Genomic DNA, 14,962 nt, shown 5'->3' with positions numbered 1-14,962 from the left:
AGGGCTGGGCTGGGTTGGGTGGGGGGAATAAATCGGTGGTGGGTGGGGAAGTGGAATTGCCAATTCCTGGTACAGGTGAACAGGATTAAGGGGGGGACGGGGGGACGGTGGGAGACAGTGGTCTCCCCCAGGGCTGAGGGGAAGTTGGCGAATTCCCTACAGAGGGGTCACACAGCGATAGCAGGGGTGGGGTGTCAGGGGAAGATCGGAGGAGAGACGACAGAGCCCCAGCATTGGGGGTGCGCAGCGTGGAGGGGTGGCGAGGGGAGAGAGAGAGAGAGAGAGAGAGAGAGAGAGAGAGAGAGAGAGAGTGAGAGAGAGAGCGAGTGATCGGGGCAGGGAGAGAGAGAGAGGGAGAGAGAGAGAGAGAGTGAGTGATCGGGGCAGGGAGAGAGAGAGAGAGAGAGAGGGAGAGAGCGATTGGGGCAGGGAGAGAGAGAGAGGGAGAGAGAGAGAGGGAGAGAGTGATCGGGGCAGGGAGAGAGAGAGAGAGAGAGGGAGACAAAGAGAGAGGGAGAGAGTGATCGGGGCAGGGAGAGAGCGAGAGAGAGAGAGTGTGATCGGGGCACGGAGAGAGAGAGAGAGAGAGAAAGAGAGAGAGAGAGAGAGAGAGAGTGTGTGTAATCGGGGCAGGGAGAGAGAGAGAGAGAGAGAGGGAGAGAGTGATCGGGGCAGGGAGAGAGCGAGAGAGAGAGAGTGTGATCGGGGCAGGGAGAGAGGGAGGGAGAGAGAGAGAGAGGGGTGTGTGATCGGGGCACGGTGAGAGAGAGAGAGAGAGAAAGAGAGAGAGAGAGAGAGTGTGTGTGTGCGATCGGGGCAGGGAGAGAGACAGAGAGGGAGAGAGTGATCGGGGCAGGGAGAGAGAGAGAGAGGGAGAGAGTGATCGGGGCAGGGAGAGACAGAGAGAGAGAGAGCGAGTGTGTGTGTGTGAGATCGGGGCAGGGAGGGAGAGGCCCCCGTGTGCTGGGAGGTGGGTTGTGGGGGGGAAGAGAAGAAGGGGTTCCCCGGGGCAGGTGGGCAGACAGTGGGTCACGCGCTGCTTTTTACGTACATTGTTAATTTTGACTGTGAACTCCTTCTCGCGAATATGTTTCTTCACCTTGGTGAACTGAGCCGAGGCCAAGTCTTCGTCGATGGTGAGGCTCCCGGGGGTGGGGACCGGGGAGTCCCCCGGACTGCCCATCAGCGAGGGGGTGCAGGGAGCGTCCCCCGGAACAGCGCCGGGATCGCACTGTGCCCGTCCCGGCGTCGGCCACCTGCCGGTCAGCACCGCCTGACACACGACGTCAATCCGGTTGATCAGCACTCGGTCCTGCGGAGACAGAGAGAGAGAAAGAGAGAGAAGGAACTTCAGACAGGGTCGGCAGGCAAGAGGGGTGCCTGGGTTCAGCTCGTGCAGGCGGCAACAGACCACAGGAAAGTCACGGCGCAGAGAGAGAGAGAGAGAGAGAGAGAGAGAGAGAGAGAGAGAGAGAGAGAGAGAGAGAGAGAGAGAGGCCGTTCAGCCCATCGCATCTGTGCCGGCCAGAAACAGATCGAAAAAAGGAAACTCGGCCGCTGGTTTTAATCCCGCTTTCCAGTCCCTGGTCCGTTAGCCCTCGCAGGTTCCAGATGCAGATCCAGGTCCCTTTTCAATGAGTTGAGCGTTTCAGCCTCAACCACCAACTTAGGCAGCGAATTCCCAGACCCCCGCCGCCCTCTGGGTGAAGAGGTTTTGCCTCTAATCCTTCTACCCATCACCTTCAATCCACACCCCCTGATAATTGACCCCTCAGCTATAGAGGGGGGAACGAGTCTTTCCTGTCTACCCCTATCTCAGCCCCTCATCATTTTGTACTCCTCAATCAGGTCACCCCCTCAGCCTCCTCTGTTCCAAGGAAAACAACCTCCCCCCCAGCCTGTCCCAATCTCTCCTCACAGCCGCAATTTTCCAGCCCTGGCAACATCCTTGTCAATCTCCTCTGCGCGCTCTCTCTCCAGAGCGATTCTGTCCTTCCTGTAATGTGGTGACCTAGAACTGCGTCCACACACAATTCCAGTTGTGGCCTAACCCGCGTTTTATACAGTTCCAGCATCACCTCCCTGCTTTTGTATTCAGTACCTCGCCCGGTCAAGGGGGGAGCGTTCCCTGTGCTTCCTCGACCACCTTAAATCCACCTGTCCTGCCACCTTCAGGGGCCCTGTGGACATGCTCTCCAAGGCCTCTCCCTTCCTCGACCCCTCTCAATACCCTCCCAGTTTATGGGAGTACTCTCTTGCCTTGTTTGCCCCCTCCCCAAGTGCATTATTACCTCACGCTTCTCCGGACTGAATCCCATTTGCCACTTCTCTGCCCCAGAGACCAAGCCATTGATATCGTTCTGGAGACGACATCTACCCTCTTCACCATCAACCACACGGCCAATTTCTGCGTCATCTGCAAATTTCCCAATCTTGCCTCCCACGTTTAGGTCTAAATCATTAATATATGCCACAAACAGCAAGGGCCCCAACACTGAGCCCTGTGGAACACCACTGGAAACCGTTTTCCAGTCGCTAAAACATCCACCGACCATTCCCCCTTTGTTTCCCGTCACTGAGCCAATTTTGGATCCAACCTGCCCCCTTCCCCTCTATCCCATGGGATCTCACTTTCCTGACCAGTCTGCCAATGCGGGACCTAGTCAAGTGCCTTTACTGAAATCCATGTAGATCACATCCACTGCACGACCCTCATCAATCCTCCTTCTTACTTCCTCAAAACATTCTATTCAGTTAGTAAGACCCGATCTTCCCCCAAAACAAAACCATGCTGACTGTCCCCGGTTAATCCGTATCTTACTCAGTGACAGTTTATCCTGTGTCTCAGAATTGATTCTAATAATTTTCCCACCACGGAAGCCAGATTGACTGGTCTATAATTTTCCAGCCAACCCCCACGCCCTTTTTAAATATTGGTGCAACATGTGCAGACCTCCAACCCTCCGGGACCTCAGCTGCGTCTAGTGGGGATTGGAAAAGGATCCTCAGAGCATCTGCTATTTCCTCCCTGGCTTCCTTCAACAGCCTGGGAGACAATCCACCCGGCCCTGGTGATTTATCCACCATGAAGGATGCCAGTCCCTCCAGCACGTCATCTCTCACTCTGCTTATTGTAGTACCTATTATTCTCTCTCTCTGACTCTGCTCATCGTAAGCAGAGGCAAGGCCAGGCAGCGATGAGGGCAATGGGGGCGGGGGGGAGAGATGGTGGGACAGAGACACAGAGAGGCACGGCCAGGGTGGGGGAAACAGGGTAAGTCACACACAGCACAGAGCAGCAGGGATAGAAAGAGCGCGAGAGAGAAAGAGAGAGAAATAGAGCGCGAGAGCGAGAGAAAAGGGGGAGACAGAGTTTCAGTGGTGTCCAATTTTCACCCTCCCTTTCCTTCAATGTCGCTGGGTCAAAATCCTGGAACTCCCTCCCTAACAGCGCCGTGGGTGTATCTACACCACAGGGACAAAATCCTGGAACTCCCTCCCTAACAGCGCCGTGGGTGTATCTACACCACAGGGACAAAATCCTGGAACTCCCTCCCTAACAGCGCTGTGGGTGTACCTACACCACAGGGACAAAATCCTGGAACTCCCTCCCTAACAGCGCCGTGGGTGTACCTACACCACAGGGACAAAATCCTGGAACTCCCTCCCTAACAGCACTGTGGATGTACCTACACCACATGGAGTGCAGTGTTTCAAGAAGACAGCTCATCACCAACTTCTCGAGGGGTAATTAGGGATGGGCAATAAACACTGGGCTCAGCCAGCGACGCCCACATCCCATGAATTTAAACGGTCAAGGGCTGTGGGTGTAGTTCAGGTGTACCCTTTTGTTATTTATTCCTGCGATGTCAACAGCACTGGCAAGTCCAGCATTTATTGTCCATCCCTAACTGCCCCTTGAGAAGGTGGTGGTGAGCTGCCTTCTTGAACCGCTGCAGTCCCTGTGCTGTAGATACACCCACGGCGCTGTTAGGGAGGGAGTTCCAGGATTTTGTCCCCTGTGGTGTAGGTACACCCACGGTGCTGTTAGAGAGGGAGTTCCAGAATTTTGACCCAGCGACAGTGAAGGAACGGCCGATATATTTCCAAGTCGGGATGGTGAGTGACTCGGAGGGGAACTTCCAGGTGGTGGTGTTCCCCATGTGTCTGCTGCCCTTGTCCTTCTAGATGGTAGCGATCGTGGGTTTGGAAGGTGCTGTCGAAGGAGCCTTGGTGAGTTGCTGCAGTGCATCTTGTAGATGGTACACACACTGCTGCTACTGTGCGTCGGTGGTGGAGGGAGTGAATGTTTGTGGATGGGGTGCCGATCGAGCGGGGCTGCTTTGTCCTGGACGGTATCGAGCTTCTCGAGTGTGGTGGGAGCTGCGCTCATTCAGGCAAGTTTTCCTACCAAAATGAACCACTTCGCGCTCCTCCGCATTGAACTTCATCTGCCACCCGTCCGCCCACCTATCCACCGTGTCCTTCTGAAGTTCTGCACTGCCCTCCTCACACTTCACAAGGCTTCCAAATTCTGAAACGGTGCCCTGTACTCCGAGCTCGAGGTCAATAATATATAATCGGGAAGAGCAGGGGTCCTGACGCTGACTGATCTCCGCAGCAAACCTAGCCTCCAGTCCAAAAAAAACGTTCCAGTGGCCACTGCTCTGTTTCGTGTCACAGGGGTCAATTTTGTATCCACTGTCCCTTTCATGACGTGGACTTCAAGCTTTGCTGACAGGTCTTGTTGTGCGGCACCTGACCAAGAAACCTCTGGGCGCTCATGTGCACCACATCAACGGCAATACCCTCACCGGCCGCTTCTGTTACCTCCTCATGCAACCCGGGTCCATCCTGTCTTGCGTGTCCGTGTGTATGTGTGTGTGTGGGTGTGTGTGCGCGCGCGCGAGGTAGAGGCTATGGGGCACAGCCCACAGAGCAGGGGGCGGGGGGGGTGGGTCTGCCGAGGGTGCAGGCTCTGCCACGGGTGGGGGAAGCCGGAGGGCAGCTCTTACCTTGGGCCAGCAGGAAGAGGGGTACCGGGGCTTGTCCTGGAGGAAGTCCCCGAGGCTGGGATCCAGGTCCTCGTTCATGAAGCCGTCCTGCGTCTCGTCCCGAGAGGTGTTGACCGAGATCATGCTCTCCTCGTCGTAGGTTTTCGAGTGCGACGGGGCTTCAGCTGCAACACAAGAGGGAGATTCAGTCAGGGCGGAACAAGGGGGGAATTCCAGGAGGCCATTCAGCCCCTCCTCCAGCCAGGTGAGACAGGAACAGGCCATTCAGATGCCTCGGACACCCTCGAGCCAGTTACACAGGAACAGAAGGCGGCCATTCCAGCCCCTCGAGCCAGTTACACAGGGACAGGAACAGGACATTCCAGCCCCTCGAGCCAGTTACACAGGGACAGGAACAGGACATTCCAGCCCCTCGAGCCAGTTACACAGGGACAGGAACAGGACATTCCAGCCCCTCGAGCCAGTTACACAGGGACAGGAACAGGACATTCCAGCCCCTCGAGCCAGTTACACAGGGACAGGAACAGGACATTCCAGCCCCTCGAGCCAGTTACACAGGGACAGGGACAGGAACAGGACATTCCAGCCCCTCGAGCCAGTTACACAGGGACAGGAACAGGACATTCCAGCCCCTCGAGCCAGTTACACAGGGACAGGAACAGGAACAGGACATTCCAGCCCCTCGAGCCAGTTACACAGGGACAGGAACAGGACATTCCAGCCCCTCGAGCCAGTTACACAGGGACAGGAACAGGAACAGGACATTCCAGCCCCTCGAGCCAGTTACACAGGGACAGGAACAGGACATTCCAGCCCCTCGAGCCAGTTACACAGGGACAGGAACAGGACATTCCAGCCCCTCGAGCCAGTTACACAGGGACAGGAACAGGACATTCCAGCCCCTCGAGCCAGTTACACAGGAACAGGAACAGGACATTCCAGCCCCTCGAGCCAGTTACACAGGGACAGGGACAGGAGGCGGCCATTCTGGCCCCTCGAGCCAGTTACACAGGGACAGGAGGCGGCCATTCTGGCCCCTCGAGCCAGTTACACAGGGACAGAAGGCGGCCATTCCAGCCCTTCGAGCCAGTTACACAGGGACAGGAACAGGACATTCCAGCCCCTCGAGCCAGTTACACAGGGACAGGAACAGGAGGCGGCCATTCTGGCCCCTCGAGCCAGTTACACAGGGACAGGAGGCGGCCATTCTGGCCCCTCGAGCCAGTTACACAGGGACAGGAACAGGAGGCGGCCATTCTGGCCCCTCGAGCCAGTTACACAGGGACAGGAACAGGACATTCCAGCCCTTCGAGCCAGTTACACAGGGACAGGAACAGGACATTCCAGCCCTTCGAGCCAGTTACACAGGGCCACGACAGGGCCTGTTACACTGGAACGGGAGGCGGTCACTCTGCCTCTGGAGCCAGTCACACAGGGATAGGAGGTGGTCAGCCACACCCCTCTAACCCGTAGCACCATTCAATGAGATCATGGCTCCCCTGCATCTCAACTCCCTCAACCTGCTTTTGTGACGTATTCCCTCGGCACCCTCTAACCCAACAAAAATCTATCCATCTCAGTCTTGAGAACTCCAACGGACCCCAACAGCAAACACACACAGGAAATGGAGCAGCCGCAGACCACCAGGTCTGTCCAACCCGCTCCTCCATTAAACACGACCGTGGCTGATCTTGGTCTTCAACTCCACTTCCCCGCCCGCTCCCCGAATCCCTCGATTCCCCCCCCGCGCCGAGACACCCAAACTCTGTCCGTTCCGGCCTCCAACGTATTCAACGATGGGGCTTCCACAACCCTCTGGGGTAGAGAATTCCAGAGACCCACCACCACCCTCCGAGTGAAGAGATTTCTCCTCATCTCCGTCCAAAATGGCCACCCCCTCCCCCTCAGACTGTGTCTACCCCTCCTCCTCCTCCCCCGTGTTTATAGACCCCCACCCCGAGCAGCGGGGAACAATCTCTCAGCTCCCCCCACACACCCTGTCAAACCCCCTTCACAATCCTCGCGGGTTTCGGCGAGATCGCTCCTCTCGTTTCCTCCCTAAACTCCCGGAGAATAACCGGCCCAATTCGCTCAGCCTCTCATCGGAGGGCGACTCTCCCCCCTCATCCCAGGGACCGATCGAGTGACCCCCCTTCACTGTACCGCCCCCACCCCAGTACAAGTATCTCCTTCATCATGGAGACCAGAACTGCACACGGGTCCTCCAGATGTGGTCTCACCAAAAAACCCCCTGTACGGTTTGTAGCGAGACTTCTCTATCCTTATTCTCCAACCCCCTCGCAATAAAGGCCAAGGGTCATCTGTCTCCCTCATTGCTTCCTGTACCCGCACGTTAACCTTTCTGTGTCCCTTGTAGAATCGCACCCAAGTCTCTCTAAACATCACCAGTTTTAAAAGTATTCTGCTTTTCAATTCTTACGATGAAAGTGAATAACTGCACACTTCCCTGCGTTATACACCCGCCATCTTGTTGCCCGCTCCCTTAACCCCCTGTCTGTACCTCTTTGCTGCCTCTCTGTGTCCTCCACACAGCTTCCCTTCCCACCCAGCTCAGTGTCATCAGCAAACTTTGATGCATTTCTCCCCTAGCTCCTATTCTAAGTTGTTAATATTGATTGGAAATAGCTGAGGCCCCAGCACCGATCCTCGCAGCACTCCACTATTCACTGCCCTGCTAACCTGAAAAAGCCCTGTTTATGCTGCCCCCCTCCACCTCTCTGCTTCCCATCCCTTTCCCAATCCTCTATCCAGGCTAATTTCTGACCCCCAGCCCCTCACCCGAGCCCATCGCTAGCCAGTAACCATTTGTTATCGAATGCCTTCTGGAAATCCAGGTATAAAACATCTACTGGTTCCCCTTACCCACCTCAGCAATCACATCCTCAAAAAAAAAGCTCCAGGACGTTTGCCAAACAGGGTTGACCTTTCGTAAAACCACGTCGCACACATTCCAAACACGCTCTGCTTTTCTGAGGGCTTTGCCCAGGGGAATGCTCAGCATAACCTTTCCGGTGGGGAGCGTTCCCGATTTCCACGCCCCCTTTGCGCGGAGACGCCCATCCCGACATCGCCCCCAAAACAGACGGGCTGGCGTTTTTAAGTTCGCACTCTCGTTTGGGGACTCACTCACCCATCGAACCTTAGAAAGGTTACAGCACAGAAGGGGGTGGGGGCCATTCGGCCCATCTTGTCCGTGCCAGCCCGAGGACACCCGGGTAGGCGCCCTTCCTAATCCCACGCCTCCCTGCACCCGGCCCATAGCCCCTGCAGCTTACAGCACTTTAAGGTGCAGATCCAGGTACTTTTTAAAGGACTTTAAGAGTTTCTGCCTCTACCACCAACTTGGGCAGCGATTTCCAGACACCCAATACCCCACCTGCCCACGGCCGGGGGAAATATCGCCCCCTCCATCTAATCTGCAGGGCACGAGAGGGAGGGTAGGTGTCGAGGTACAGCGCAGGCTGCGGGAACTTGGGGGGGTGGGGAGCCTGTCCAGCGGGGTCGGGAAGGGGAGGAGGAGATGGGGGGGAAGCTCGCTTCGCAGGGTTGGGAGGGAGGGAGGGCAGACGGCCGCCCAGCGTCACGCGTACTCACAGCCCGGCTTATCGTCAGGGTCCTTCTCGTCGTCGCTGACGTCCGACAGGCTGGGGGAGGCGCCCGGCGAGGAGGACTTGTCCGACTCGGAGTCCGACTCCTTGTCCCAGTCGGTGGCCGTCGCCATGGTGGCCGGGGGCGCCCGCTGCTTCTCCGGCGGCGAGCGGGGCTCCGGGGGGCTGTGCCGGTGCCGGTGCCGGTGCCGGAAATCCCCCGGGCACATCCCCAGCCGCGACCCCAAGCCGGCGGGGCAGCCGAAATCCTCTTCCAGGCCGCGGTGGTCCACGAGCGCCGGGCTCCTCTCCGGCGGGTGCGAGGGCAGGGAGAGGGGCAGCGAGAGGGGCAGGGGCGAGGCAGTCCTGGTGGCCTGGTACTGGGGCAGCAGAGGGGTGGAGCTCCTGGAGCCGGGGTTCAGGCTCTGGAGGTAGTTCAGGTGACAGGCCCGGAAGGAGAGCTCGGGGTCGTTCATCAGGTGGCAGTCGGTCCGGCTCACTCCGTGCCGAGCGGCGCCCGTCAGCAGCTCCAGGTCGTGGCGCCCGCTCTCCCACCAGTCCGGCAAGTCCGGCGACGGCTGGCACAGCCGCAGGTGGTCCTCCAGCTGCGGGTGGCACAGGACTTGCTCCCGCACCTTTCGCAGCAGCTCGATCCGGTACAGGGTCCGCGTGGCGCGCTCCTCCGTCACCTGCTTCACCAGCATGCTCATGTCCGGGTACTCTGCAGGCAGAGAGGGAGGGAGGCAGGGAGGGAGGGCGAGAGTGACAGACGCAGAGGGGAGGGAGGGAGGGAGGGCGAGAGTGACAGACGCAGAGGGGAGGGAGGGAGGGAGGGAGGGAGGGAGAGAGCAACAGACGCAGAGGGGAGGGAGAGAGGGAGGGACAGGCACAGAGGGGAGGCAGGGAGGGAGGGCGAGAGTGACAGACGCAGAGGGGAGGGAGGGAGGGAGGGAGGGAGTGAGGGAGGGAGTGAGGGAGTGAGGGAGTGAGGGAGGGAGGGAGCAACAGACGCAGAGGGGAGGGAGAGAGGGAGCGACAGGCACAGAGGGGAGGCAGGGAGGGAGGGCGAGAGTGACAGACGCAGAGGGGAGGGAGGGAGGGAGGGAGGGGGGGAGGGAGGGAGAGAGCAACAGACGCAGAGGGGAGGGAGAGAGGGAGCGACAGGCACAGAGGGGAGGCAGGGAGGGAGGGCGAGAGCGACAGACGCAGAGGGGAGGGAGGGAGGGAGGGACAGACATAGAGAGGGAGGGAGGGAGGGCAAGGGTGACAGACACAGGGGAGAGAGGAGGGACAGACACAGGGGAGGGAGGGAGGGAGGGAGCGACAGACACAGAGGGGAGAGAGGAGGGACAGACACAGAGGGGAGAGAGGAGGGACAGACACAGAGGGGATGGAGGGAGGGAGGGAGCGACAGACACAGAGGGGATGGAGGGAGCGACAGACACAGAGGGGAGAGAGGAGGGACAGACACAGAGGGGAGAGAGGAGGGACAGACACAGAGGGGAGAGAGGAGGGACAGACACAGAGGGGAGAGAGGAGGGACAGACACAGAGGGGAGAGAGGGAGCGACAGACACAGAGGGGAGAGAGGAGGGACAGACACAGAGGGGAGAGAGGAGGGACAGACACAGAGGGGAGAGAGGAGGGACAGACACAGAGGGGAGAGAGGAGGGACAGACACAGAGGGGAGAGAGGAGGGACAGACACAGAGGGGAGAGAGGAGGGACAGACACAGAGGGGAGAGAGGAGGGACAGACACAGAGGGGAGAGAGGAGGGACAGACACAGAGGGGAGAGAGGAGGGACAGACACAGAGGGGAGAGAGGAGGGACAGACACAGAGGGGAGAGAGGAGGGACAGACACAGAGGGGAGAGAGGAGGGACAGACACAGAGGGGAGAGAGGAGGGACAGACACAGAGGGGAGAGAGGAGGGACAGACACAGAGGGGAGAGAGGGAGCGACAGACACAGAGGGGAGAGAGGAGCGACAGACACAGAGGGGAGAGAGGAGGACAGACACAGAGGGGAGAGAGGAGGGACAGACACAGAGGGGAGAGAGGAGGGAGCGACAGACACAGAGGGGAGAGAGGAGGGACAGACACAGAGGGGAGGGAGGGAGGGACAGACACAGAGGGAGAGAGGAGGGACAGACACAGAGGGGAGGGAGGGAGGGAGGGAGCGACAGACACAGAGGGGAGAGAGGAGGGACAGACACAGAGGGGAGGAGGGGAGGGAGGGCGAGAGTGACAGAAACAGGGGAGAGAGGAGGGACAGACACAGAGGGGAGGGAGGGAGGGAGGGAGGGAGGGAGGGACATGGGGATAGGGAGGGAGGGAGGGACATGGGGGGAGGGAGGGCGACAGGAAGAGAGAGAGTTTTAATATCCACAGCACTGGAACACAAGTTATTGATACGAAGATATGAATTTGCAGTCGGCCACTCAGCCCATCGAGCCTGCTCTGCTATTCAATCAGATCTTGGCTGATCAAATTTAAACCTCCGCATTCCTGCCCACCCCCCCGATATCCTTTCACCGCCCCCCCCGATAACCTTCCACCACCCCCCCCCGATAACCTTCCACCCCCCCACCGATAACCTTCCACCCCACCCCCCGATAACCTTCCACCCCCCCCACCCGATAACCTTCCACCCCCCCCCCGATAACCTTCCACCCCCCCACCCCGATAGCCTTTCACCCCCCCACCCCGATAGCCTTTCACCCCCCCCACCCCGATAGCCTTTCACCCCCCCCACCCCGATAGCCTTTCACCCCCCCCCACCCGATAGCCTTTCACCCCCCCACCCCGATAGCCTTTCACCACCCCCACCCGATAGCCTTTCACCCCCCCCCCCGACATTCAACACTCTTTTCAGCGTCTATCACCCTCCCTCACACCTGTTTATGAGGTATGAGGGCAGGAGGGAATCAGTCTCCCCAAAGCCTGTCCACCATCTACAAGGCACAAGTCAGGAGTGTGATGGGATACTCCCCACTTTGCCTGGATGAGTTGCAGCTCCACAACACTCGAGAAGCTCGACACCGTCCAGGACAAAGCAGCCCCCGCTCGATCGGCACCCCATCCACAAACATTCACTCCCTCCACCACCGACGCACAGTAGCAGCAGCGTGTGTACCATCTACAAGATGCACTGCAGCAACTCACCAAGGCTCCTTCGACAGCGCCGCCCAAACCCACGACCGCTGCCATCTAGAAGGACAAGGGCAGCTGACACATGGGGAACACCCACCACCTGGAAGTTCCCCCTCCAAGCCTCTCACCATCCCGACTTGGAAATATATCGGCCGTTCCTTCACTGTCGCTGGGTCCAAATCCTGGAACTCCCTCCCTAACAGCGCCATGGGTGTACCTACACCACACGGGCAAAATCCTGGAACTCCCTCCCTAACAGCGCCGTGGGTGTACCTACACCACAGGGACAAAATCCTGGAACTCCCTCCCTAACAGCGCTGTGGGTGTACCTACACCACAGGGACAAAATCCTGGAACTCCCTCCCTAACAGCGCTGTGGGTGTACCTACACCACAGGGACAAAATCCTGGAACTCCCTCCCTAACAGCGCTGTGGGTGTACCTACACCACAGGGACAAAATCCAGGAACTCCCTCCCTAACAGCGCTGTGGGTGTACCTACACCACAGGGGACAAAATCCTGGAACTCCCTCCCTAACAGCGCTGTGGGTGTACCTACACCACACGGGCAAATCCTGGAACTCCCTCCCTAACAGCGCTGTGGGTGTACCTACACCACAGGGACAAAATCCTGGAACTCCCTCCCTAACAGCGCCGTGGTTCTACCTACACCACAGGGACTGCAGCATTTCAAGAAGGCAGCTCACACCCACCTTCTCAAGGGGCAATTAGGGATGGGCAATAAAGGCTGGGCCCGGCCAGCGACCCCCACATCCCGTAGATGGATATAAATAAGTCAGAGGGCTCCTTAACTTCAACAAAGCTCTCAGGGTCAGGGGCCATCCCTCTTTACCCGATCGAGGGGCAAAGGCACCTCACGCTGATATGCACCCCCCCAAGCTCTCCACGCTCCGATGCCCCCCTCATACCTTCTCCTTCCTCCAGGGGCAGCCCGCACACCCGGCGGCACATGGCCATGAACATCTGGAAGTACTTGGTGAGCGTTTCGTCCGTCTTCCTCTCCAGCCGGGCGATGTTCCGGAACCTCCCCACTGGTACAGCCGCGTCTGGGGGTCAAACTCCACCCCGAAGGTCGACACCACCCGGTAGAAGTCGGACTCCTCCCGTCCCGTCCACCTGTCGGGGGAGAAAAAGGGTTCACCGTCAAACATGACTTTCTCCACAGAGAGAGGGGGGAAACCCCCTCCCCCTGGGGGAGCACCCAGGGGGGCAACTGCACCCCCCCCACCCTCCCCTGGGGGAGCACCCAGGGGGGCAACAAGGGCTCCACTGGGGACACGGCCACCCAACGAAACCCCGTCGGAAAGCACACCATCATTGGGGGTCGCAGAGGTGCCCGAAACCCAAGTCCAAGAAGGAGGAGAAAAAGAGGAGAGGAGTGGAGGGCAGAGAGAGAGGCAAGAGAGAGGCGAGAGAGAGAGAGAGAGGGGCGAGAGAGAGAGAGGCGAGAGAGAGAGAGAGGCGAGAGAGAGAGAGAGAGGCGAGAGAGAGAGAGGCGAGAGAGGCGAGAGAGAGAGAGAGAGAGAGGCGAGAGAGAGAGAGCGAGAGAGAGAGAGAGAGGCGAGAGAGAGAGAGAGCGAGAGAGAGAGCGAGAGAGAGAGAGAGGCGAGAGAGAGAGCGAGAGAGAGAGAGAGAGGCGAGAGAGAGAGAGAGGCGAGAGAAGAGAGAGGCGAGAGAGAGAGGCGAGAGAGAGAGAGAGGCGAGAGAGAGAGAGAGGCGAGAGAGAGAGGCGAGAGAGAGAGGCGAGAGAGAGAGAGAGAGAGAGAGAGAGGCGAGAGAGAGAGAGAGAGGCGAGAGAGAGAGGCGAGAGAGAGAGAGAGGCGAGAGAGAGAGAGAGAGGCGAGGAGAGAGAGAGAGAGGCGAGAGAGAGAGAGAGAGAGAGGCGAGAGAGAGAGAGGCGAGAGAGAGAGAGAAGCGAGAGAGAGAGAGGCGAGAGAGAGGCGAGAGAGAGAGCGGAGAGAGCGAGAGAGAGAGGCGAGAGAGAGAGAGGCAGAGAGAGAGAGAGCGAGAGAGAGAGAGGCGAGAGAGAGAGAGGCGAGAGAGAGGCGAGAGAGAGAGCGAGAGAGAGGCGAGAGAGAGGCGAGAGAGAGGCGAGAGAGAGGCGAGAGAGAGGCGAGAGAGAGGCGAGAGAGAGGCGAGAGAGAGGCGAGAGAGAGGCGAGAGAGAGAGAAAGGGGGGAGCGAGAGAGAGAGAAAGGGGGGAGCGAGAGAGAAAGAAGGGGGAGCGAGAGAGAAAGAAGGGAGGAGAGAGAGAGAAAGAAGGGAGGAGAGAGAGAGAAAAAGAGAGGGAAGGGGGGGAGAGAAAGGAAGGAAGGGGGAGAGAGAGAGAGGGAGGGGGAGGGAGGGAGAGGGAGAGAGAGGGAAGGCGGGGGAAAGGAAGAAGAGGGAGAGAGAGAGAGGAGGGGGAGAGAGAGAGAGGGAGGGGGAGAGAGAGAGAGGGAGGGGAGAGAGAGAGAGGGAGGGGGAGGGAGGGAGAGGGAGAGGGAGGGAAGTGGGGGGAGAGAAAGGAAGAAGAGTGAGAGCACACCATCAGTCCGAGCACTACTGATGGTCACTGGCGTGTTCCCCATTGGCCCTCCCAGACCCCGGGCGGTGGGGAATGGTGGTGAGGCGGGGGTGGGGAGACAGGGAGCACTATCAGTCCACGGACAGCCTACCCCACCGGAGCTGCCACCCTCCCCCCGCCCTTACTTTTGCTGCTTTTCTCGCCTTGCGATTTCTTTCAGCTTGAAGGCAGCCTCACAGCGCCGCCGCCTCCGATCTCCCTTCTCCGCCGCCTCCATCTTCTGCTGCTCCTGCTTGTACGTGCGCTGGTAAGCCGTCACAAGCCTCCGCAGGCGGGCAGTCAACACCGAGGACGTTGGCCAATACCGGGCCCGGCTGTGCAGGCTCACACCTACCGCAGAGAGAGAGAGAGCATCAGAGCGTGTCAGAGGCAGAGAGAGAGCATCAGAGCGTGTCAGAGGCAGGAGAGAGAGAGAGCATCAGAGCGTCAGCGGGTCAGAGGCAGAGAGAGAGAGCATCAGAGCGTGTCAGAGGCAGAGAGAGAGCATCAGAGCGTGTCAGAGGGAGCAGGGAGGCACCGGGGGGCTGGGCGAGGCGGGTACTTCCGGGGAGAGCGTGAGGCGGGGAGAGTGGGGCAGGGGGAAGAGTGTGGGGTATGTTTGAGG

General features: G+C 59.0%; 1 protein-coding gene across 1 annotated transcript; it reads right to left on the bottom strand.

Moving 5' to 3' along the window:
* Positions 1-1,051: 1,051 nt before the first annotated feature.
* LOC144678486 (chromodomain-helicase-DNA-binding protein 8-like) lies at positions 1,052-14,683 on the bottom strand (the record flags this gene model as incomplete). The annotated part of the gene is made up of 5 exons (XM_078538251.1): positions 14,484-14,683; positions 12,702-12,909; positions 8,631-9,344; positions 5,016-5,179; positions 1,052-1,312 (listed from the first exon to the last, which is right to left on the bottom strand). Coding segments are annotated over exons 2-5 (1,194 nt in total), but the record flags the coding sequence as incomplete, so codon positions are not given.
* Positions 14,684-14,962: the final 279 nt, after the last annotated feature.

This window comes from Cetorhinus maximus, unplaced genomic scaffold, assembly GCF_964194155.1.
Source record: "Cetorhinus maximus unplaced genomic scaffold, sCetMax3.hap1.1 HAP1_SCAFFOLD_4410, whole genome shotgun sequence".
In the NCBI taxonomy this organism is placed as follows: Eukaryota; Metazoa; Chordata; class Chondrichthyes; order Lamniformes; family Cetorhinidae; genus Cetorhinus; species Cetorhinus maximus.
This window is presented reverse-complemented; position numbering and strand designations above follow the sequence as displayed.